General features: G+C 39.3%; 1 protein-coding gene across 3 annotated transcripts in view; it reads right to left on the bottom strand.

Annotated features, from left to right (window-relative positions):
• NEDD4 (NEDD4 E3 ubiquitin protein ligase) overlaps window positions 1-26873 on the bottom strand; it is a 110150-nt gene that overhangs the window by 17226 nt on the left and 66051 nt on the right. For 2 of the 3 annotated variants that reach the window (XM_065412592.1, XM_065412590.1), the window contains 7 exons: window positions 18529-18579; window positions 8006-8067; window positions 5727-5829; window positions 4275-4444; window positions 3430-3547; window positions 3143-3310; window positions 649-714 (listed from right to left, as the gene is read on the bottom strand). In XM_065412592.1, the coding sequence (XP_065268664.1) occupies window positions 649-714; window positions 3143-3310; window positions 3430-3547; window positions 4275-4444; window positions 5727-5829; window positions 8006-8067; window positions 18529-18579 (738 nt within the window). Of the gene's footprint in view, window positions 1-648; window positions 715-3142; window positions 3311-3429; window positions 3548-4274; window positions 4445-5548; window positions 5573-5726; window positions 5830-8005; window positions 8068-18528; window positions 18580-26873 lie in introns of all 3 variants that reach the window. The other variant, XM_065412591.1, reaches the window with a different exon arrangement.

Raw genomic sequence — 26873 nt, 5'->3', positions numbered from 1 at the left:
TATTACTGTAGGAAAGTACTGACTAGCAAATAGGCTTCATCCATCAGATTTCCCCAAATCAGAAGTCATACAGGGAAAGTTTTTAGTTGTTTAAATAGTGGGTAAAACACAGTAAAGATGTTTAAATCCATATTGGATAACATGAAACCATAGAAGCCAACCACATCCTTTTTGCTCAAAACCACCATCTGAGTCGATGGAAAATATGTTTAAAAAAAATCTCTTTCGGTTTGGCTGTTTTAGCCTAGAATTTATGGCTGTTAAGTTACTACGAAGCTGCAATGGCGTATGGGAGCACAACGCAAAAATGCTAGAATTGTATTGTTGATAAAGCAAGATGATTTAACTTAAAAAAAAAAAAAGTCTCACATCTACATGTTAAAATTCTTCCCTCCTCCAGGCTACAACCATACATTAAATCCATCATTAAAACTAAAAATGTGAACTTGGAAGATGGAAGCCTTATGTTGGGATTCCAGTCTTGCAAGACCCACAGATTGATTTTGTCGTGATAGCTGCCAGAAGCTGAAGGCCAAATCTCACCTGCGTTTCAGTACTTTACCCATGGTAAAAAAAAAGTTTCACAAGTAGTGAATTTTCAGATTCCTATGCTCTACAAAATCGTGTGGTTTTTGGAATATAACCTACCACAGGAAGTGCAGGCTGTTCCTCAACTCTGTATGTTTGCAGGCTACCTCTTCTGCTGGAATGGTTCTTGAAATTATGAAAGAGAACTGTAAATCACTTATGATTGTTGCTTTTTTGATGCTACCAAGCAATGCAACAATAATGCAACAAAGAAAATTCAGTTTTCATTCAAGCTGCCTCATTTTTTCAGCAAAACAATGCTTATTTAAAATGAAATTTTGAAAAATATTGTAAGAGGTATTAACCATCTGCTCATGGAGTCTATTACTACTTGTACTTCTGTTTAGAACCTAGTCAAGCTAATGCCATTTGCAACAGACTATGAATTGATATATAGGCATTAAGATACTAGAATTGTTACCACTCAGTCACATTAATTATTTAATTTATAAAATACAGCTGAGCCTGAGGACACAGCTATTACAGAATTGCTATTGTGTCCTGTAACTAGACTCATGCTTGTGACATGTTAGGGATCTCAAAATTTACCACCAGACACCTATTAGGTAGAGGAGTAAACCTACCGTATATACTCGTTCATTAGCCCATTCGTTTATAAGCCAACCCCCCAAAATGGATAGGTAAAAATAGCAAAAACTGTATGACCCTTTCATAAGCCGACCCTATATTTCAGGGGTTGGAAAACTTTGGCTCCCGGCCCATCAGGGTAAGCCGCTGCGGGTCAGGACATTTTGTTTACTTGGAGCATCTGCAGGCATGGAGCCCCTCAGCTCCCACTGGCTGCGGTTCACCACTCCAGGCCAATGGGGGCGTCGGGAAGCAGCGCAGGCCGAGGGATGTGCTGGCCGCCGCTTCCTTCCTTACTCTGGCGGGCCACGTGTCAAAGGTTGTCGATCCCTGTATTAGATATTCAATTAAATGATTCCATAGAGTTTAAAATCATCAAATTTTGGTGTAGATACGTTTATAAGCCGACCTCCGCTCTTTGATGCGTCACTATTTTACCAAAAATATTCGGCTTATGAACGAGTATATACGGTACTAAGGAGGCAACGTGCAAGTCATCTAATTTCTGAGTAAGGTGATGGAATTCGAACAGTGATGTTAACTCTGGACCTTACTCAAGCGTGTCATATTACTAGCAAATATACTCCAGCTGCTGAAATTTAGCAGGCTTTGTTTCAACTCCCTTCAGAGGCCGATAACTGCTGTGAAAGGATGGATCTTCCTTATTTTAGTCTTCTGGACACTGTAAAGGAAGAGCGAAGCTCTACTTCTATACCTCTTTTTTGGGAGGGAGGGGTGCACAGGATATCTTCTGCACCTCACCTTTCCCTAAAAATAACTTTACCACTGCCTCTTTTCCTGTTTAGACTTCCCAAGCAGCCACAGTACAAAGTGACAGTTTTACTGCTGTCCACAGGATTCTGAACTGCAGGAATTGAGGGCTCGTCTACATGGCAGGGTAATGTGTACTACGGGGATGTGATTTCTAAAGCATGCTAATATGCTGCGGATTAATTGGTCTGCGTAAACCCCACTGGTGGCTCACTAAATATTTAAAGTATGTTAAAGCACATCAGCAGGATCTAATACAGACCAATTAATGCACAACACATTAGTGAACTTTAGAAATCACACCACTTAGTGTGTGATACCCCACTGTGTAGATAAGCCCTATGTTGAGTACAGTGTTAGCTAGTAAAGCAAAGAGCAGCAGCACTGGAAATGACTGTCTATAGACTCACAAAAATACTATCAGTTTACATTCAGTTCATATGGAATGGCATCTTCACAATCAGAGCTAGAGATACAAGTGAAAATTTTAAAACCCAAAAGTTCTGATGGCTTAGCACACCTTACCTCCCTGGGTAAGCTTCTTTCAATGTTATGGGGATTTTTCAAAATGCATCAGGTTACAACATAGTTGTCTCCAATCCCTTGACTTAGCGGTCTTAGTAATGTAAATTATTTCTCTCAAGTTTACCCCACACGAGAGGAAAATGCTATGGTATTGATATCTCCTCAAAAATGTACTGTTGTAAATTTAAGTACAGTTCTAGAAGTGTCCTTCTGTAGTACTTTTTGGTGGTATTCTAGACAGCATGATAGCTAGAACAGAAGCTAGATTTGCGAACTCAGGTAATTCAATGCAGATGCTGCTTTAGGTCTCATGGAAAAAGTCTTGTTTTACAAAAACAAAGTGGGGGGAAAATGAAAAACATTTTATTTGGCGAGTAGGTCTAGTATACCAAGATTATCCTTAAGCCTCTGCAAGAACTGAAGTTAAATGACGGATGCTCTTGGTTTGAAATATTGATTCTAGCTCTGCCAAAATAAAATAAAATAAAATCTAAAGCTAATTAGGACAGGTATTCCCCTCTTAATTTAAGAGTTTCTCAGTACAGTAACTACAAAGTGATATTACATAATATTTGCTGTAAGAAATTTGGGTTAGAATTAGCTTTTGGGAAAATAATTTGAAGATTTACTATTCATGTTAAAACAATTGGAAAAATATCTGCTATCTTACACTGCAGGAAGTTGATTGGCCAGTGGCTGGACTCCCAGAGATAGTAAGTCTGGTATTCAATTCTTCTGCAAGGTAAGACTGCATATCAGAGCTGCTCTGTGGCAGTAGTGTTTGAAGATTCTGATTGCTGTACATAGTGGCCTCATCTTCAGTTATAACTTCCCAGCTCTTTTTTTCAGGGAGAAAAAAAAGAAAAGAAAAGTATATTTTAGGTTACAAAACCTCAAATCAAACCTTTTGACTACAGGAAAACACTGTTTTGTATTTTAAACCCATACAGTTTTTACCTCAGGAGAATCTCTGTTGTCTAGATTTTCCGTTTCCTCTGTTATCTGTCGCCGATGGGTGAATGCATGCTGTGCCTCCAAATGAATATTACCATTGTCAACATCAGCTAGATTGTCCCTGCACAAAAGCAAGCAACAGTACAATAGACTGTATCTTCCAACAGTAAAGTTTGTAATAGACCAGACTAGCCACAAAAACATTGCCAATAGGAGTAGCAGCCAGAAGCTACAAAATGAACTTAAGATCAGTAGAAAGCAGAAGAGTAGAGAAAAATAGGGAGCAGAAGGAGGAGTCAAACAAAGGAACCGAATAGCAAATATATTTTAATAGTTCATGTGCTGGAAGGAGAGATCATGCAAACTACATGAGAAGGATTTCAGGTGGCTGCTACTGGTAAAGAGTTAGCAGTCTTAGAGGCATGAAAGGAATTTCTTCTCCATGCACAGTCATTATTAGTCTCTGCTGAGACTACAAGTAGTTTCCATAATGCAGGAAATATATATTGTGAATATTCGTCACTTTGGAAAATGGACTGAGTAGTGTGCGAGTTGAATTGCTCACCAATCAAAATCTAACAACGTTTTTAAAAGGTGTTAAGTTGGGTTAGCTAACTTGCATTAGCTAACTGGCTGAAATAGCAGTAAACTAACAGAGTTTAGCTAATCAGACTTAAGAACACACTTTTTATTTGAAATGCAGACATACAGAAAAAATTAAAATGAAGATCTCCACTACTAGTTCCTGAGCTATTCATTCCCTGACTTGCATTATTGTACAGAATGACAAAAGTGAACTGCTAGTCACAGTAAAGTATACTTTGAATCTTATAAATCAGAGGACATACTGAGCAGTTGGTCTTTTCCATTGTGTTCTTCTAGATTCATGGTTGACATAGTAGGTCCTACCAAGGATATCTTGTCTTTCTTCCCAGCCTGGAGGTAGAGGAGGAGATTCCTGTTGCTGCTGTTGTGGCTGACAAGCAGCATCCGGTTGGTCCAATATAATCCAGCCAGGCTATGAGACACAAGGTTAATAACTAAGTAAAGATACTTAACATTCATCAATGTTAAACCTGTAAAAGGAGACATGTCCCAGTTTATCAAGCCACTGTCTTCTTATTCAATACCTTATTAAAAATTCACATCATCTGTGATAATTATGGAAAAATAAAGTGTTAAGTTATCTTCACTCCTGGATTTTAAGTGCACCCCTTAGACATTTTACATTGGGAAGTCTTCAGGACATGGATTGATTTTAGGTATTTTAAGATGACAATCAGCACTAACAAAGTGTTAAGTGAGATGTTACAGTGGAACTGGACTGTACACCTCCCTACAAATCTCACACCATTTAGTTTTCCCCATGAAATCCTTGATAATGCATTTTATTAGTTGTTTTTCAGTGTCAGCATGTACATACCATGGGCCTAGCCACTTTAAAATGCATTGCCAGAAACTAAATTTAGACCTGTATGGATACAGAGAAGTGGAGGAGCAGTATCTGTTTTTATTATTTGTATTATTGTAGCACCTTAAGCTTAATACTACTTAAGCTTAATATATAGAAATTTGTTATTTTCTGGTTTGGGAATAGGAAAGATACTCAATGGATTTTAAAATTAAGGAGTCTTATATGCAAGATTCCAGTCCATAAATCTGTAGTAGGTGTATCTGCTTAATGTATGGGTTTTATAACAGAAACTGTCTTAACTATACATGCAGAAGTGGTGCTGTTGAAATAGCTGTTTAAAGTGTTGGGGAAAAGCCCTTTACATCTAAATTGGATGTAATTACTAAATAATTAGAAAACAAAATAGCTAAAATAAAAAAATTCTCTTCCACTGGATAAAGTTCAAGTTTTGTAACAGAGCAGATTATCATTATGATGACTGGTTAACAATATTACATAGGAAGATGGAAATACTGGAAAATGTTATTCCCAAGCACTTATGGACACTAAAGCTAGAGGTCAGCAAATAGTTTTGCTCGTATCAGCATTTGTTGACTTAGATTTTTACAACCGCTGTCTGTTTCCTGCAGAATTACAGCTACATAAAAGGTGAAAAGCAATTTTTAAAAAATGATGGGAATGCTTTAACATCACAATTAAACAAGAGACTGTACAGGAATTTTGGATCTCCTTCTGATGCCAAACTAACTAATTTATCAAATTTCTAAAAGGTTGCTTGCAGCTTCATCATTTTTAAAAGATATTTTTATGCCTAACAACTTTTATTTGCTAGAGTTACAAGAACAAGTCAGACCATATGCTCTTCAGCACCAAACAGTTTTCTCACCTCCAGGTCTTCCACCTGTTCTGTGTTTTCTTCTTCAGATCCATTGTTTTTAGGTAAGTATGTCATTTTTAACCTTAGGTGACCTTTAACTCTTGACTTGTGACTGCAGAAGAGAAAAAAATTGTTATTTTGCAATGATATTAAATAAAATTACCACCATTTTGTCACACTTGTGAAAGATACAAGATTATTTTGGTAACTTTCAGTCAGACTATGAATCCTATGCAGAAAAAGCATGCAATTTGGTTTTAACAGTCTGAAAAAAAAATCTGTACATTTTTTGCTATCAAAGCAATAGTAATTGACATCTACTGTGACAGTTGCTATTGGGCTTTATACTTTCAAGATAAAGTAGAAGGCTTTGAAATAATCTTGACATTTTGTAACACACAAAAAGCTACCTAAAAGACCCAAATATTTAATTAGGAATCCCACTTAGTTCTGTTATCAAAAATCTCTACAGGGTGGATGTCTGAATACATCAGGTTTACCGGATTATAATCCTGAAAAAGTGTAAATTTCTTGGGGTGAGGAAGAGTAGTGCAACCAGAGTAACCAGTTACCAGATTTTCAAAGGTAAGTAGGAATTTACCATTTATATAATTACTATTGATAATACAATGCCAAGTCTCTCACTAAAGTATGTGAGAGATTCTTTTGTGAAAATTGAGTTGAAATCGTTTTATTACTTCAAGTGTTATGGTGAAATAATGTTACTGAAAATTTACAATTATAGACACACGTTTAATCTGAAGTGCCAAGAAACTTACAACTTCTTTTTCTAAGTACACTTCTACCCCGATATAACACGACCCGATATAACACGAATTCAGATATAACGCGGTAAAGCAGTGCTCCGGGGGGGCGGGGCTGCGCACTCCGGTGGATCAAAGCAAGTTCAATATAACACGGTTTCACCTATAACGCAGTAAGATTTTTTGGCTCCCGAGGACAGCGTTATATCGGGGTAGAGGTGTAATAACTAATTAGCAACAATTACAGAATGGTAGTGAAATATTTTTGCTTGTATTTTTTTTTTTTTTTTTGGAGTAGGCCATAACATTTATTAAGTGAACTGAAAAGACATTTTGCTCTCATGAAAGTTTCCACAATGTGCAATGCAAACTGATCAAAAACTAATAGGAATACCACCACCATTACCATTATCGATAGCCAGTATTTGAACTACTGTTTAGCGTAGTTTATTGATTGTTGGGGTCAATTTGAGCACAGTTCTGAAAGTGGGGTTAGTTAATTTGCCTATCTATTGACTGGCTGGCTTTACAGCACTTCTAGATCTGTGGCACTGCCTTTCCATTGTAGAGCACTGTTAAACTCATGTCTCGGAGAGAGTATTGAGGTAGATTTATGAACAATAGCAGAACTTGAGGGGATTTTACGAATACAGCAAGTGTGGATTTTTCATAGGTTTGCAAAAAAGAAAAAAAAAAGTATGCCTTTCCTAACTCTGAAAGGGAAGTAACTTGGAGATGACAGATTCATTTATTCTTTTGCATTTTAAATACTTCCTTTACTTCCTAGTTGGTTAAAAAGAAATAAAGATTCCACTACAGCACGAAGACTTTCTAGCTGTATTTTTAAACAAACTTTTTCCAATTGATTTTAACATCCATATTTCCTTAAAAAGTTTGTGTTTATTAAAAGTAGGCATATTGTCAGCAATAATTAAGCAATGTTCAATTTTCTGTATCTTAAGTGCCGGCATGTAGAAAAGAAGATGAAATCTGTAGTGTCTGGGTAAGGAATAGAATAATAAGGTTCACACTGTTTGTGTTTTTAAATTCCTGGCTTCCCTAATACATGCCTATAGGACTAAATACTTTTCAAATGAAAAAAATAAATTATATTTTTAACTGCAGTCGAATGCAACTTACTTGGATTAAGCCACACACAAAAAGGAACATCGTTTCTAGATTAGAGGAGGATACAGTTGACAGCTAAAATGGTTCAAATATGGCATAATACTGAGTAGTGATTTTACGATGTAATGTATAACAGTTACTAGTGGACTATGTTATTATTTTAGCCCCAGGAACTTTATCTCATATGCTGCTGAAAAAAATGTTATAATTTAAAATTAGTCTTCAGAAATTTAAACAAGTGCCAACACTGATTTATTATTACATTAATATACTGCTCTACTGAGGTGCTCAGATACTATGGTGACACATAAAAGTACATAGAGAAGCTACAGTTCATAGCAAGTTACAGTTTGCACAGGAAAGTTAGTATTTTAAAAATGTTTGATATTTACTGACCTTCTTGGATGAAGAACAAAATCTTTAAAGGTGTATGGTCTCTCCATATTTGGATTTTCTGTCTGGAATGAAACAATGTTTGTTTTTTCAAGTCTTATTTGTAAAATCAAATATTTGCATCTTCAAAAATATTTTAAATCTATAAGCCTTTTATCCCCCCAAGAGGATAGACATTTTCTTCATGTAAGAAAAAGATTTTAATAAAAGAAGAAGAAGAAGAAATTAATGTCTGACTCTCCCACATTGAAGAAAAAATACTCTGTGACCTTTCTCCCTCACAGTATAGTTTCTAATACTTGGGGGAAGCAGGAGCAGGGGAAGTTTGAAGCAATTGTATTTAGCCTGGAACAGAGGCGATTTTTTTATTTTCAAATACTCCACATTTAATACAAGTGTTACCATATCCTTCCCACACTCAATATTTTTCAAATAAAAAATATAGGTCAGATTTAATAATTGCATTCCAGCTCTAGTGCCAGAGAATCCACAAAACAGCAAACAAAACATTATGAGTCCTTGCAAGTCTCTGGATTCTTATGCACATAAGTGAATCTGACTCACAAGAAACCATAAGGCATATTACATATTCAGTTATAACTTATAGCAATGTAGCCGAGGTCACAGATACCCAGAGAATTTTTTTTTTAATTCTACCTTCTGCTAGATGCAAAGGCCATCCTAAAAACATTACATCTATAGTTTATTCTTTAAAAATCACAACATGTAAGTCACAACTGACACTTATTCTGTAACCATTACGTCTGATTTTACAGTGCTATGTGATAAGGAAAGTGTGAGAGCCTTAACTTTGAATTTCTTGCCTGACACAAATGTTTACTAAGTGATAGGCTGTTCAAAATTTCTGGGGAGTAATTCCAAACTAGTTAAATAATAAATTTTAATCATTTGTATCATATGCTTGGGGGAGGGGGGAAAAAGGGGAGGGGGGGAAGAAGGGAATGTACACATTTACTGTATCTGTACTCCACTCAGTCAAAAATGATTTTACATCCAACTGTCCCAGCTTTAAAGGGGGAAAATATTACCATCTATCCAGGCATGTACTTTTAAAAAAATCCGTCTATTGTGTATCCAAAGGCTTCTGGGCTCCTTAGTAGATTTAGCATGAATGCTGCATTCCCAAATAGATCCAGAAACTGGAGAATATATAATATTCTAGACTTATAATATTCGCATGAAAAGTGTAAAGTTTATACAAAATGTAAATAACACAATTAGAAGAAACAGATTTCTGGATTATATGTTAACTACTCAGGCTGACAAGTGCAAAACTTTATTAGCACTAATTGGTCGTGGCATATGTATTGGGGGAGAAATGTGAGTGAAATTGTTTGTGTATCTATATCTATTTGCAATGCATTTATACAGTACTTACATAATCATAAATACTCCTTATCTATCAGGCAAGTACTTGGTTATTTCAAACGAAGAAATTTCCAAAAATGTAATGTCTCCTTGTTTAAAAGACCTGTAACAAGGAACTGTTACTCTTGCCTTAAAATTTTATACTTTGATTTACAAGGGGTCAAAATACATAGTCCAGGGATGCTTGCACTTCTATAATTTGAAATAGTAAACATAATCCAAAAGATCATGAAACAGAAATCTCAAGGAAAACATTTTTTGATCTCTAAATTCTAGGATTTTACCATTACCAAGCCTAGGATTTCAGGCAACATATGACATGTTGTTATGCCCAAATCTAATAGCGTGGATTCAAAGGATTTTCCTAATCTGGTATCTTTTGCACTGATGTTCTGAAAGAAAAACGTTTCTCTCTTATACTTCAGATATTTATGCTAAATACAAATGCCTTCTATCAGTATAAATTAGGGATCTGAGGATCTTACCATTAAATAAATTCTCAAAATCCTGAAATTTTAGAATTGCACTCAGCTTGAAGAGAGAAATCATCTTTGCCCTAAAATCCTAAACACAACGCATATTTGTGTTTAAAATGTTTGCAGGATCAGAATCTTAATCTGCAAAACACATTTACAGAGCTCTAGACCCAGTCAAGTACTCCATTAACTACATTTAAGTTAAAATAGAGAGAATTTTCTAAAGTTACAATATTCCCTGTAACATCTGCAATATATACACATTACAGAATTGTGGGAATGCATGAAAATACAGAAGTTGACTAAAAACTGTTTTCCGTGTCCAAACTGAGAAATGCAAAACATGTCAAGTAAATTAGCTGAAAATAACTTAACATGGGAAAGAACATCAAGGATTAAACAAAGTATCCCTTTCAATGTTACTAATTGTATTTACTGTAGCGCCTAGGTGCCCCTATCATGGACAAGAACCCCATTGTGCTAGCTGCTGTACAAACAGAACAAAAGGACAGCCCCTGCCTAACATAAAATAGGATTTTAAAAAAAATGTTGAAGTCACACTCCACATTGGGTTAAATTTGCATAAATGGATATCTAAACAGCATATGCGAACTGGATAATTGCACAATCAAACAACAGTTTAAATGGCAAACTACATATATGAAAGCAGTTTAATTTCATGTATATTTATAAGCATATTTTAAAAAGTTTTTTATTTCAAGCTTAAATTATGGCAGACTATCATCAATATGAAGATAATGTAACAGTATAACAGACAGCTCTATTCTGCTGCATATGGAAATGATTTTCAGCTTTTAAAGACGTTAACAGAGCAAAAGAAATTCATTACACTGGTAAGAGGAATTTGTCAGATGACTAAAACAAGAAGTTGCAACTATCTGTTCCAATAAGACGACCAGAGGGCTTTTCTAGTGCAGTAGTTCTCTGCAGTATGTAGGAAAAGTTACCATGCTGTTGTCTTTTCAGAATATCCAATACCTATTGCCCTGAAAAGCTCATTACTTCTGTTAAAGAAATGATACAGTATTAAAAAACAACCTGTTAGCAGTCTCTGAAAGTAAGAAGCATTCTACCATCACTTTTTATTAGGGCTGTCAAGTGATTAAAAAAAAAAGTAATCACGATTAATCGCACTGTTAAACAATAGAATACAATTTACATATTTTTGGATGTTCTCTACATTTTCAAATATATTTATTTCAATTAAAACACAGATTACAAAGTGTATAGTGCTCACTTTATTTTTGATTACAAGTACTGTATAAAAACAAAAGAAATAGTATTTTCCAATTCACCTAATAAAGAGATTGTACTACAGTACTTGTATCATGAAAGTTGAACTTACAAATGTAGAATTACATACAAAAAAATTGCATTCAAAAATAAAACAATGTAAAATTTTAGAGCCTGCAAGTCCACTCAGTCCTACTTCTTGTTCAGCCAATTGCTCAGACAAACAAGTTTGTTTACATTTGAAGAAAATAATGCTGCCCGCTTCTCGTTTACAATGTCACCTGAAAGTGAGAACAGGAGTTCTCATGGCACTGTTGTAGCCGGCGTCGCAAGGTATTTACGCGCCAGATGCGCTAAAGATTCATATGTCCCTTCATGCTTCAACCACCATGCCAGAGGACATACATCCATGCTGATGACAGGTTCTGCTTGATAACAATCCAAAGCAGTGTGGATCGACAAATGTTCATTTTCATTATCTGAGTCAAATGCCACCAGAAATGCAGAAAGTTGATTTTCTTTCTGTAGTTTCTGCATCGGAGTGTTGCTCTTTTAAGACTTCTTAAAGCATGCTCCACACCTCGTGTCTCAGATTTTGGAAGGCACTTCAGATTCTTAAACCTTGGGTCAAGTGCTATCTTTAGAAATCTCACATTGGTACCTTCTTTGCGTTTTGTCAAATCTGCAGTGAAAGTGTTCTTAAAATGAACATGTGCTGGGTCATCATTTGAGACTGCTATAACATGAAGTATGTGGCAGAATGCAGGTAAAATAGACCAGGGGGACATACAATTCTCCCTCAAGGAGTTCAGTCATAAATTTAATTAATGCATTATTTTTTTTAACGAGCGTCATCAGCATGGAAGCATGTCCTCTGGAATGGTGGCTGAAGCATGAAGGGGCCTACGAATGTTTAACATATCTGGCACGTAAATACCTTGCAATGCTGGCTACAAAAGTGTCATGCAAATACCTGTTCTCACTTTTAGGTGACATTGTAAACAAGAAGCGGGCAGCATTATCTTCTTCAAATGTAAACAAACTTGTTTGCCTTAGCAATTGGCCGAACAAGAAGTAGGACTGAGTGAACTTGTAGGCTCTGAAGTTTTACATTGTTTTGTTTTTAAGTGAAGCTATGTAACAATCAATCAATCAATCAATAAATAAAAATCTACATTTGTAAGTTGCACTTCCACGACAAAGAGATTGCACTACAGCACTTGTATGTGGTGAATTGAAAAATACTATTTCTTTTATCATTTTTACAATGCAAATATTTGTAATAAATAATGTACACTATTTCAATTACAACACAGAATACTACATGAAAAAGAAAAACAGCCAAAATATTTAATAAATTACAATTGGTATTCTATTAACAGTGTGATTTAAACTGTGATTAATCGCGATAATTTTTTTAATCACAATTTTTTTGAGTTAATCGCCTGAGTTAACTGCGATTAATTGACAGCCTTACTTTTTATGTACAAATCAGCAACTGCAGAAGTCGATGGGGCTTATTCTGAGTGCATCTGTATAACTCCAATTCACTTTTATGCAAGTTAAGTCTACGCATAAGTGATTTGATGGCCAGATCCTCAATTCTATTACTATTACTTTGTCCTAAATCAGCGTAGTTCCACTGAAGTCAGTGCAGCTACACTGGATTTACACTCACTGAAGACATAACCCTAAAACTTTAAGTTCTCTATTAGTAATGATGATCAGACTATACCGTGCTCTGTTATCATAAATTCCATTTTGCATTCTTCCTTTTGTCTATTCATTCTTCACTAGAGGAGCTGGCCAGCAGCTCCTCAAAAACAAAAGGCCACCATGTCCTACACAGCATTGCAACTAGTACTCTGAACTCAGTTTTTCCAATAGCAAAGTGTCTTCTTTCTAACTGGAACTTGAGAGACAGGCTTGTGCATAGTTCTTGTTATCCCAAGAATACTTTCATCATGGTATCTTTTTAAGGGTAGTTTAGTACTACTGACATCAGTAATAGATCAGTTCTGTGTTCTGTATTCCAAAATACTCATCAAATTTAGAGCTAAGGCCATGCATCTACTGGTCTAAAGAATTTCAGAGCCAGTTAATTCTCACCTCCCGTGGTTGTGGTATTTGCATTTCATAGATGGGAAGAAACACAGGATAAAGTGTCTAATGGCACAAAATTTAAGAATTCTTTTTACCTTCAAGGTGAACAGCAGGCCCACACAACTCGTAAAGCGGTGAGGGCCATATTACTCCAAAGGAAACAGCTGAGGGCCGAACCCCCCCGGCCCCGCCAAAACAACCCCCTCCCAGCACCGCCTGGCCCCGCGGAAACAAACCCTCCTTCCCCAGCGCCGCCCCGCCGAAACAGCTGTGGCCCGAAAAGGAAGGTTTGGGGAGGGGGTGATACTTTATTAAGAAATTTTCAATTAAATCAAAATTTTTTTAATTTTAATGTTTTTAAAAATCATGGAAAAATGAAAAACATCTGTTCCATTGAAAGAAAACATTTGTACTTTTCATAATTGCCTTACAAATTTAATGAGAGATATTACATCTCTTTTCGGCAACAAGCTTGTCGTATTCGGGGGTTATATTTGAAGTGGATATTTTCATAACATCTTCCAAATGGTCATCAGTCAGAGAAGAACGTTGCTTGTTTTTATTCATGTTCATGATGGAAAATGTTTGTTCACATATGTAAGTGCTTCCAAAAATGCTGAACATTTTCAGTGCAACTTCGATAAGATTTTTGTATTTTTCATTGTCCAGACTTTTGTAGAAGTCCTGCAGGCTGCTTTCTCTGTGCTTATTTCGTTAAACTGCCGAACATTGAAGTTCAATAACCTCTAACTGCAAATCTAGTGGCACTTCCTCTGGATCCACAGAAAAGGGATCTTCAATCAGCTTCAACTGGACGTCTTCTTCTTTAGACAAAGTAAGTCTTCTGTCAAATTCTTCAATCAAAAGAGTAATGTGCTTTGCGTATTCTTCTCCTAACTCGGCGTGTTTGTGCTGAGGGATACGCTTGTGCACAAGTGGGAAAGTGACACATTTCACCTTTTGACAGCTGACTTCTGAAAAGTTTCAATTTCATTTTGAAAGCTTTCACTGCTGCACAGATTTGAAATATAAGTTGATTTTTTCCCTGAAGTTGAATGTTGAGATCATTCAGGTGTGCTGTAATATCATAAAACAAAAAGATCTTGATTCCAGGACTCATTTTCAAGCTCTGGGAATTTTATTGGCCCATTTTCTAGGAATTTTGCTACCTCCTCTTTCAAAGCAACAACAGGCTGGAGCACTCTTCCTCAACTCAACCACCTCACTTCCGTATGGTAGATAAGTCGCTGCACTTGGCATCTACCCCTTCAAGAAAGGCTCGAAATGTCCTATGTTTTAGTCCTTAGAACGGATGTAGTTTACAATGGAAACTACCACTGACATTACATGCTCAAATTTTAAGACTTTGCTACACAAAACCTGCTGATGTATAATGCAGTGATGTTTGATTATTTGTCTCCCGATAAACTGCTCCAACATTTTTTCCACACATAGCTGGAGCACCATCAGTACAAATGGCCACCAAGTTTGTGAAATCTAATCCCGACTTATCATTCATGCACTTTATCACTTCACTGGAGATTTCTTTCCCGGTTGTGCGACCCGTCATGGCGCACATGCCAAGTTCTTCAGTAATTTCAAAGTTTTTATCAATACCTCTAATAAAAATAAGAAATTGGGTGGTGTCTTTTAGATCGGTGCTTTCATCCATAGCTAGGGAGTAAAAGCAGAATTCACTGACTCTCTGCTTTAACTGATCACTTAGATTGGTAGAAATGTCAGCTATTCTTCTCTGTACAGTCATGCGTGATAGACTGATTCTCAAATATTCCCCTCTTTTCTGGACATAACTCAGATACAGCAATCTGCTTACACTTTTAAAAACTCGCCTTCTGTAAAGCATTTCCCAGCAGCAGCAATTTCCTTAGAAATTTGAAAGCTTACTTTAGTAAGCTTATCGTTCTCAGTGCTCACTTTCTTGAAAATTTGCTTTTCTCCACTAAGGTTTTTCGCTAAACTGGCTACTTTAATTATTTTTTCATTTGGGTTCAATTTGGCGAGATTGGGATGTTTAGTTTCAAAGTGCCGCCGAAGGTTGTATTCTTTTGGAATGGCTAACGTTTCGCAACACACGAGGCACAGTATTTTGTCTTTGGAAACAGTACATAAGTATTTATTCGTCCATTCAGTGTTGAAAACTCTGTGCTCTGATTCTCTTTTTCTTTTCACTCATGGTATCCATTATGAAGCTCAAGATTTTGTTGAATAAATTCACACACAAGGGAAACACTCACAGTCACACACAAAGAGAAGAGTTATCTCACGGCGCGTGTCACACTAGCAAGGCACTGACGGTGTGTGGAAGCCTGTAGAGGGGGAAAGAAACGGCATGCATAGGGTGACCAGATCACAGTAGTAAAATAGGACCCGCCCCCTCCCCGCTCAGCCCCACCATCACACCCCTCTTCAACCCCCCAGGGGTAACTATATTACTGCACACAGCAGTACCAAAAATTAAAATACTGAAAATGGATGCCTCCCTCTAGCCACCGACTCGCTGCTCACCTCCTAACCACCCCCCCAAGTATAAAGCCTCGCCACCACTGCCCACCCGCTCAGCTTATCATCCCCCCATGAAATAAGGGGAGGGGAAAAGGGGGACAGTTTGAAGGGATTTTCTGGGGCTATGAAATAAGGGGAGGTGAAAGGGGGGCAGTTTGAAGGAATTTGATGGGGCTAGGAACTAAGGGGAGGGGGGAGGAGGGCAGCGTGAAGGGATTGGATGTGACTGTCCAACACACAAACACAGGGGCCGCAGGGAGCCCTGGGGGGAGGGGGAGGCAGTGTGATAGGGGCCAGGGAGGGAGAAGGTCCCTGGACCAGGGAAGGGGGCAGCAGTTGGGGCACGGCAGGTGCAACACACACACACACACGTCTCCCACGGGGATTTCCTGGCTGCCCACAGACAGTTCAACCCCCGCCCCCAATCACTACAGAGATCGCCCTGGAACCAACCAGTGCAGTAGCTGCACCACCCTACCCCCAACCGAAGGGGGGGGGAATTGATGGGGGTCTCGGCCCAGTCCCTCCCCCCCCCCCGAGCTACGGCTCGAGCCCAGGCCAGTGCCCTCCCCTCGCTCGGCACTTACCGGCTCTGCCTTGGGCCCAGCACTTCCCGCCTCAGTGGGCCCCGGACGTGACGCACCCGCTGTGCGCACATGGGGCTGTGAGGCGGCGCTGCCCGCTCCCCCCCGTTGGGGGCGGAGGTCCCACCCCTTTTCCTCCTCTGTCTCCGGGCCCCTCCTGCCGATCCTGGGCTCATCTCCCCGCCGCGCCTTGCCCTGGATAGCCCCACTCTGGCCACGGGGAGTGCAAGCCCCCCCCCACTCCCGGGCAGGGGGCGAACCTGGCTGCCCCATCCCACCGCTTGCCCGGGGGCCGCATGTTGTGCAGGCCTGGTGAACAGGAATGCATTGTTGTATTTGCTATATGGAATGCATTCCTTTTATTCACAGGTAACATTTGAAGAACTAGATCTTGACCTGGTCTAGAAGGAGGGCTTTAGAACTGTAAACATGCTTTTAACTGGTCATTGTGGATCAGTCAACACGTGGTCGCTGAGAATCTTTTTCAAAGAGTGGTTCAGCGAAATTATTATATTTTCAGTGTGACTGGGACAAAAGTGGGGATGGGAAAAAGGGAAAATCATGAGAAAGAAGGGACTAGGAATGAAGATGGAAAAGGAGCGTAAGAAAGATTAAGTAAAGGCTAGGTTTATGCATTTTAAAATGTTTCTTTCCAAAGTGAAACCCAATTTGACCTGTCAACCTTTTCTTTGTTTGAATAAATTGGGAGTTGGGAGATTCCCATCTCTTATCTTGAACCTGCAAAGCCTCAAGGGCCTGCAGCATTTTGTAGCCCTCAATGTATTTTGCCTTACTTTAAAAAAAGGAAAAAAGGCAGTGCCATTGTTTCTCCTATTTGTATTTCTATAAATATTATAACAAATTTTTGACTATGCAGGTGTAGGTGGTCTAGGATTCTACTGCTGACTCTGATCACTTTGCAGTGTGGATTATTTATTGTCTTTAGGTAGCACCCAATGGCCTCAGCATTGGTGTCTCCTTGTATTTTGGTGTTGTGTGTTTGTATAAGACAGTCCCTGACTCAAAGCTTATAATCAAATGAGTGAAAGAAAGGGATGTCAGTTACACAGTCAGAGTGACAGCTGGCAAATGTTAATTCCAGTCTTTTATTTTAAAAAAGTTATGTGGGTGAGCAAAGGAGTAGTAAAAGGAAGTACATGTGACATTGAAGAAGAGGAAAGCAAAGACTGAGAATGGAGAACACACAGAGTTACAGAGGAAGATGGGTGAGAAAAGGTCAAAACAAACAGCTAATCAGCAAAGAAGAATACACAGAGTCCAAACTGGAAGAAAAGGGGGGGAAAAAAAAAAGTCTGATATCACTTGTCTCCAGAGACCTGTGGGAACTGCTGTTGCCTCCTCAGCTCCCGCTTGATGGGAATGTCTCCCCTTTAGACGGCACCACCTCAAACACTGTACTTCCTGCCCCATCCTATGTGGCTGGGATTACTGTGAAGCCTGGTGTCTTTCTACTAAGGCGTTCCCACTCGGGGAAGTTCACCACAGCTCGTCAAGGTAGGAAGGAGAACAACTGCTCTTGGCTGGGCTCTCTGTCTTAGTTTTCCCACTTTAAAATGGCTACTTCAAGATTTCTTTAGCAATCTGTGAAGTTTTCTGATCCTTGGATGAAGGCACTATATGCAAGTGGAAAGATTATTCATTTTAATTTATTTTCCTCCCTTCCCCAATTTTGCTGCATAAGTTTCCTTAAAGCTGAAGGTTTTGCAAATGGATGAAAACTGCAGAATAAAAAATTTACACAACTACATTACTTCAACTGTATTTCTTACTGTGTCAGTTTTCTGTCTGTTTTCAGCAAAAAAAATATTTAAAAATAAAGATGTTTAAAATTAAGAGTAACCAGAAAGAAAGCCTTCTAAATTTCCTCTGTACCTTACAGGAAGCTAGAATGAGAAATAAAAGAACAACAAGAGTCAATCTAATCTTTCGGGTATGAACATCAAACCTTAGTTTCTTCAGGAATAAAGAGTAAGAGAACTCATATTTATTAGCAGAAGCCCATACATAAGCATAACATTGTTTAGGTTGCATTATTTTAGTTCTGAGAAAGTTCTGTGCCAAAATATTAGAAAAGGCAGAATTTAATAAAGTCTATTGATGCTATATATTTGTCCCAATTAATAATATATAATTGTGTATGCCAACAGGATTGCTTTAGGTCATCTTAAATACAAACCGGTAATTGATGAAGAGGAACATCCACTTGACCTAGGAAGTCATCTCTTGTCTGTAAGAAAAAAAAGAAAGGAAAAGTTTTAAATAATGAAAAATGTTATGAAGTAATAAATCCATAAGCTATTGTCTCTAGCTCATGGAAAGCCCTAATACTGCAATGTATTCTAAGAATTTGAAGTTATCCTATGTAATGTAGATTGTATAAAACTCAGATACAAATGTTCACTACCCTCTCTTCTAATACCCTCCCTCAAGCCTGACATCTTTTATCATACCTAACGGAAGCACTGATTTAAAGGACTCTTGGAAGTCAAGCCACTTCCCTGGTCACCCCCTCAATGAGTAAAAACTGATGGGCTCTTAGTATACACGTCAACACTTGAAACATTTATAGATGGGGCCGATAGCACAGTCTATTAAGGTTGCCTGATACTTCCAATTACAAGACCCTGTTTCAGTTTCTTATAACTTTGCCAAATTTTAACCATGTGGGCTGAAAGCTTACATGCCAGGTGTCTGCCTCAGGCATAAGTTTATTGGAAAATTTCAGCAAAAACAATTCAGCCATTTCTAAGAATGAGGTTAGAGAAAAATATGTTTTACCCATGTTAAGTTCTGGTGACCTTTTCTTTGAACAGCTTTGGAGCAAGGATTTGAAATTTGACACACAGCCCACCCACTTCTAGAGATGTGCCTTTTGCCATCCCATGAAAATCCACAGAAATCTGACCTTTGGGGGGGGAAAAATCAGTTTGCATAAGCTCAGAGACTATTTTTTTAGCAGCAAACATCAATTCATTCCTCAATGAGCATGCTCCATCTCTTTACAGGCCCTAGTGCTAACCAGACAGCTCCTACAACATACCCACACACGAAATGAGCATACTCTCTCCAGCCCAGGAATAAAGCCAGACTTTCCCTTGTAACGTCTACTCTGGGCTCAGCACTGGGACTGAGATCAGGGAGCCTGTCTTTCCTGTGCCCTTATTTATTGACACACATCACCTTCCCAGTGATACCTAAGTACCATGGAGGAGGAAACAGATGCAAATGCAGAAGGGACAAAAGCCAGCCCAAGGAGGAGGAAAAAGGACTACACTGGGAGCCTGCTGAGACTAAGGGGGGGGGGGGGGGAGGAGGAAAATCGATCTAAGATACGCAACTTCAGCTACGAGAATAGCGTAGCTGAAGTCAACGTATCTTAGATCGACTTAGAATCACTCACTTCGCGTCCTCGCGGCGCAGGATCGACGGCCGCCGCTCCCCCGTCGACTCCACTTCTGCCTCTCACCATGGTGGAGAGTTCCGGAGTCGACGGCAGAGCAATCGGGGATCGATCGATCACTACCTGCCGATCCGGCGGGTAGTGTAGACGTACCCTAAGATTGGATTTTGGGGGAGGAGGGGGAAATACCAGGAAAAGAAACTGGGACTGTCTGGGCAATGAGACTGAACTAGAAACCTGGAATGCCTACAACCTCATTTTTTCAGAGTGCTTAGCATTATACAGCTCTTGACATCTTTAAGGAACAGCTCCCATTGACTTCAGTTGGACCTGAGAGTGCCCAACACTTCCGCAAATCAAAACCCACAGTAGGGTGACCAGATGTCTCAATTTTATAGGGACAGTCCCAACATTCGGGTCTTTGTTTTATACAGGTGAGGCACCTATTATCCCCCCCTCAGTCCCCATTTTTCACACTTGCTATCTGGTCACCCTACCCCAGGGTCTCAGGTTGGACACCCAGAAGATGAGGACCACACAGTTAATCAGCACCTGTGAAGAGTTTGGTTCAAGTGATTTGCCAAGCATCATATAGGAACTCTGTGACAGAGGCAGGGATAGAATCCAATTCCCCAGGGCAGCATTCAGCTGCCTTAACCATTAGACAGTGCTTTCTTTTTGTACTCTCTTTACACTGGGTCTACTTTTATTCTTAATGGAATGTTAGTCATGTACCCTCCCACTGACAGAGCAAGTATGTATTGAACTCAAATATCCAATAAGCATGCTTCGATAACCTATCCATGCTCAGCTATGAGAGCACGCTGAATGATGCATGCTGGTTCCTGAAGCAGAGCTAGTCACCACCACGGACAAACTATTTATGCTAGCCTCAAACCTCCCTCCCAAAATGGGAAGGCCAGGGCGGCTGTAACCCCAGACACCTGTTCATAACATCCTCCACACTGGGTGGAGAACTCACAACTTAAGCAATACATTTCATCTAGAACAAAAAGAAACAAATACAAGTTTACACAATTAGTCAGAGCCACCCAGAGGGGAGGGAAAGTGGGGCAATTTGCCCCAGGCGGGCCCCATTAACATTTACTGTAGCAAGCAGTAGTATCTAGACCAGGGGTAGGCAACCTGCGGCACGCAAGCTGATTTTCAGTGGCACTCACACTGCCCGGGTCCTGGCCACCAGTCCGGGGGCTCTGCATTTTAATTTAATTTTAAATGAAGCTTCTTAAACATTTTAAAAACCTTATTTACTTTACATACAACAATAATTTAGTTATATATTATAGACGTAAAGAGACCTTCTAAAAACATTAAAATGTATTACCGGCACGCGAAACCTTAAATTAGAGTGAATAAATGAAGACTCAGCACACCACTTCTGAAAGGTTGCCGACCCCTGATTTAGACTATTGTCTTGCAGGTCTGCAATATTAAAAGCAGATAGATGTTAGCTTTGAACTCAGCCTCCTCTTAACCTCTGAGTTTCCTTATTACTGTGGTTTACTATTTTTGCTCCCATTTTAGAGGGGCTTTCAAATATTAGACTGTGACAACTCTCAATGTTCTAGGTGGAGTAGAAGTGTACTCTTTCAAACTCCTGCTCACTTGCAGTTTTAACACTTGTAGCTACTTTCCTCTTTAGAGACCTGTACCAAAACTGAAAATGTCTCAGACCAGGGGCAAAAACTAATCAGAGACAGCAGTGATAAAAACCAACAGAACTTTTCAGCATTGCAGAAAGTGAGGAAGAAACATCTGCAGCCCCAGTGGAGTGACTGTGTATTGCAGAGATAGCTGCTCAACTTAAAGCTGTCCTGGACACCCTCTTGGAAAAATTGTAACTAGAATTTACAACGCCCTACAGTTTAAGGAGCAAAAAAAAAAACAAAAAAAAAACAAAAAAAAAACACGTTAATAGATTCAATATGCCCACCACTTCAATTAAGGGCAGAGAGCTCTCAAAAGGGAGGCCTGCAAGCACGACAAAGAGGAGACTCTATATGCCTGACATTTGCAAAGTAAGTATAGTTATAGCCATGTCGGTCCCAGGATAGTAGAGACACAAGGTGGGTGAGGTAATATCTTTTATTGGACCAATTTCTGTTGGTGAGAGAGACAAGATGTTCAAAGAAGAGCTCTGTGTGGCTCGAAAGCTTGTCTCTCTCACCAACAGAAATTGGTCCAATAAAAGATATTAGCTCACCCAATTTGTATCTCTAATTTCCAAAGTGAATAAAGCAAGGACTACTAAACACATTTATCACATACATTCCACACAACATGTTAGTATGTTGCTTTACGGAGAGAGTCTTTTAAAAAGGGCACAAGCCCATTTCTGACCCTTCAAGTCACCTCTAACAAAGCAACTTGGAAAAAGCTGCAAAACTGGCTCAAGTCAACTCACCATAGGGCTAACGCATTAGTATGAGAACTGTATCAGATATGTTCCATACTTTTAAAGCAGCTCATGGCCTATTCATGAAACAAACTTTAAGGGGAAAGGAAGCAAATGCAACACAAAAACAGTATGAGTGCTGTGTGTTGGAATTCCATAGCTTGTAGAAATCTGCCTGTATTATGAGAAATGCTACCTGAGTTAAGTTGATTCTGGCTATACCAGTCAGAAATGCAATTTACCTGAAGTTACCGAAGGGCCTAACGAGAGACTGATGTTCCACTGGAATAAAATTCAAGTGAATAGACACTTAAGAGTATAAAAGGAAGGAAAGGCTTCTGGCCTAAATTGGGTTACTGTAGATCTCTAAAGCATGTTCAGAGATCCACCTCTTAATGAAGCAAGATTGTACTTGTATCAAAGCTTGGTAAATACCCACAGAGCCCTTTATACTGTGAAGAGAAATTACATTTTAGGCAACTTGCTGGACTATAAGCAAGAAATTGTTATTTCCCACCAAGCTTGAACCCAGAATGTCTAGTTCAGACCATTTTACAGCTTCAGGCAGCTTGTTCAGATTTCAGCTTCATACACTAAAGGCCAGATTTTTAAAGGTATGTAGGAGTCTAAAGGTGTAGACTGGTGCCTAAGCTTGAAATCAATAGGAGTTAGGTGTGTAGGCATTTTTAAAAATCCCATTAGGCACCTAAATAACTTTCAAAATCTGGCCCTTAGCCCAACTGCTATAAAAGAATTTCATTTGGCGAGACTTGGAACACAAGACTGTAGGTGAAATTGACACAAATGTAAGAGGCCTGCTCAATTTAAGAGGATAACGTGGAATATAAACAGGGTTCCCCTTCCTGTTTTGATATCATAAAGATAATCCAAAATGGTGACAAAGTAGAACACTGGGATGTAGAGGCTACAAATGCATAATGAAATTTGAAATTATGTACAGTAACTCCTCACTTAATGTTGTAGTTATGTTCCTGAAAAATGCAACTTTAAGTGAAACAATGTTAAACGAATCCAATTTTCCCATAAGATTTAATGTAAATGTGGGGGGTTAGGTTCCAAGGAAATTTTTTTGGGACAGACAAAAGGCAATATATACTTACAGTACTGTACTGTGGTGGGGAGGTGCCTCTAGCTTACCCCTGGGGCTCAGGGCTGGGGGTGCAGGGTCTGGGAGGGCGCTCAGGGTGCGGGGAGGCGGCTCAGGGCTGGGGCAGGCAGGAGATGCAGAGCACTTACTAGGGGCAGCTCTTGTTTGGTGCAGGTGGTGTGCAGGTGGCTCTGCGCAGCGCGGCACTGCCCCCATGGCCGCGATTCTGGGAGCTGCACTCCCCGCCCCCCCCCCCCTCCCCCCGGCAGGCAGGGCCACCCAGAACACAGGGGCTTTAGGGGCTGCAGGGCCGTGGGCTAAGGGGGCCCCGGGGCCCTGGCCTGCAGCTCTAAAGCCCCTTTCAGAATGCGGCCCAGAGGACTCAGGAGGATCAGGGGCAGCCGCGCAGCCAGCAGCCAGAGAGAAGCGCTGCTTCTCTCCAGCCGGCTTTGAAGGGGAAAGCGCCGCTTCTCTCCGGCCGCTGGCTGCGTGGCTGCCCCATCTCCTCTGACCCATGTTCGCAGGGCTGCATTCCAAAAGGGGCTTTAGAGCTGCAGGCCAGGGCCCCAGGGCCCCTTTAGCCCAGAGCCCTGCAGCCCCTAAAGCCCCTGCATTCCGGGTGGCCCTGCCTACCGGGGGTGGGGGCAGCTTCCCTGGTCGCTCCCTCCCTTCTTCCCAGAAAGTCCTAACGCCTCCAAACAGCTGTTTGGCGGCGGGGGAAGCACTGGGAAAGAGGGAGGAAGGGAGGGGGAGGAGGCGGAGAAGTGGAACTTGTGCAATGCTCCCTTGTAAAGTCAGCCAAACGATATTATAAGGGAGCATTGCGCAATTTTCAACGAGTATGTTCCCTAATGGAGCAGCGATGTAACTTCGAAACAACGTTAAGTGGGAGGACGTTAAGTGAGGAGTTACTGTATAACTTTTTTTTCCTGTTAAGCTTTGTGTCGTCTCATCATTTATATGCTTGATGAAGTTAATAGCAAAACGCTATTTAATAAGGAACTAAAAGCAAGGAATTAGCATTTTAGTATGGTGGCTCTACAATATAAATGAAGGAAGCTATGCATTTTTATTTCAGAAGCTGGAAAAAATCAGAGTCTATCTTAAGCCATCTGTTTAGTAGAGAGCAGAAGCTTGAACACTTGGGGTCTGTCTAGAGCTGAATGTTAAGTAAGGACATTGTATATATGCAGACTCAGACTAGCTATTTCATTCAAAAACTTGTATGCTTTCTTGATGCCAAAAAAGTAAGTTCAATGAAAGGTTTCTCATCTAGTTTTAGAATCAGATTTGGAAATCTGATACTGAAACTTTTAGAGAAGAGGAGATCAAAAGGAACAGTTTCCTGAATTTCATGCTAGATTTTCATACAAATGCAGCCATCCAATTTTTTGCAGTGGATGGAAGGTTTGTTATTAAAGGGAGACCAACTTGAAAACTTTTTTTTTTTTTTAAAAGAGATAGAGCTAGTAATTGTTTCAGGTATTACATCTATTCCACATCAATATGGTTTTACAATCTTCCCCCCACTCTTTTTAGATTTTGCTTTCCCTTCCAGCTATGTGATTTACATCCAGGGAAAAATGTGAAATGGACATACTGAATGCTGTCAAATGCAAAGAAACAAAATCAAATTCTAATTTTTCAGACATACTAGTAATAGTAACCATAACAGACTACAGTCTTTTACACAATAAATGTTTTCAGACAGAAGTATCAGTTTAAAGCCACATCAACCTGAAATTGACAAGTATTAATGAAGATGAAGAATAGATCTTAGGAACTAGTGACATATATATAGGCTGGTACAAATTAACCCACTACTCTCACACTTCTATGTTGACTTGCAATCTCTGCTTCTGCCAACCAAGACTGCTAAATGTGTCAAGTAGTATGACAGTTTTGCAGTGTGAACCAGTCTATATTTAAGCCAGGCTGCAAGAAGGGGGCGGGGAGAGAAGGCATTATTCTCTGTTCATTCATCTACCAGCAACAGTATTCCACATGGCAGAATCTGAGGAGTCATTTTCATCCAATTGTGATTGCCAGTGAATATGCCTCAGAGCAAAGTACCAGACTTCTAGATATATTATTGGACAGGTTAAGTCTTACAGTGTGTAGAGTCAGTCTAAACATTTTTAACCTTTGTAGACTTTTCACATTTATACAAATTAAATTATTAAAACAGATTTTAAACATTTAATATTAAAATTGAAGCAAAACCTATCAAACTAGAGGCTTCCTTTTAGCAAGTCATGTAACATGATTAACTTTTTGAAACCAAGACATGTGAATTCTGCTCATTTTTACATAATGGGTATATGTCTACACACAAGGACAGTGCTATTTTTAAATAAGCTATGCCAACAAATGGCAAGCTCCTTAACATTAGCATAGGCACAGTTTTAGCATCTTTGACCAGCTGACATGATTGTAATGTGGCAACACAACAGTGTGCTTACTTTACAAGCCATCAATGATCAAGTGTCACACAAAATCAGCCTATTTATAGTACAAAGTCTGGTGACTGACAGTAAGTTATAATTTTGTACAGTTTACTCTTGATTACCAATTCTGTCCTTCCAAAGAAAGTAAGACTTTAAACAGGCATTGAACAGTTAGGATAAATCCAAGGTCCATTGAAAACAATACAGGGAGAAAAAACTGATTATGCAATGATTACTCCCTGTATAATTGCAGCACACCATGAGTTGTTTTATGTTCACTTATAGTTTGGGTTTTGACAGTATTTGTTAGTGCTAGAGGCCTTACAAAGGCAACAAAATGTATTATATAGGTCATGTAACTAAAGACACCACTGGCTGCAGGCATTAAGCAAAACAACATCTAGAAGGCATTACGATTTAAAAAAAAAAAAAAAAGGAATGGATAAACTTGCTCTCCAACGCTGGCTACTCTGCCTCCCTTCTCTATCTCTTAACACCAATGCTCATAATTTCAGCTTAATAGAACTCACCCCACTTACCCTCTTTCTTCACTTTTTGTCTCCCATTGCCACTCACTCTCCAGTGTCATGATTACACCACTCTTCATGCCCTCATAAAACATCTCTGCCTCTAAAACAGTGGTTCCCAAACTTTAACAACCTGAGAACCCCTTTCATGAAAATATCAAATCTCGCAAACCCCCTCCTAAAAAATGAATATTTCCAGGGATTTTCTTCCTTACCTGAGCATAAATGATAGAAGTAGTGATCTTGGAACTAATTTGTTTTTTTATGACATGCTTATTACACACTATTTATTATTACATTATTATTTATCATTACATTATTCATTTTATTACATTATGAAAACAGACTAGGTACCGAATGGTTAGGCAGCAGTTCTGCAGAAAAGGTCCTAGGTGTTACAGTGGATGAGCAGCTGGATATGAGTCAACAGTGTGCCCTTGTTGCCAAGAAGGCTAACAGCATCTTGGGCTGTATAAGTAGGGGCACTGCCAGCAGATCAAGGGATGTGATCATTCGCCTCTATTTGGCATTGGTGAGGCGTCATCTGGAGTACTGTGTCCAGTTTTGGGCCCCACTCTACAAGAAGGATTGGAAAAATTGGAGAGAGAGTCCAGCGGAGGGCA

The sequence above is a fragment of the Emys orbicularis genome, chromosome 10, assembly GCF_028017835.1.
Source record: "Emys orbicularis isolate rEmyOrb1 chromosome 10, rEmyOrb1.hap1, whole genome shotgun sequence".
Taxonomy (NCBI): domain Eukaryota; kingdom Metazoa; phylum Chordata; order Testudines; family Emydidae; genus Emys; species Emys orbicularis.
Note: the sequence above shows the minus strand (reverse complement) of the source record. Positions and strands in the feature narration are given on the sequence as shown.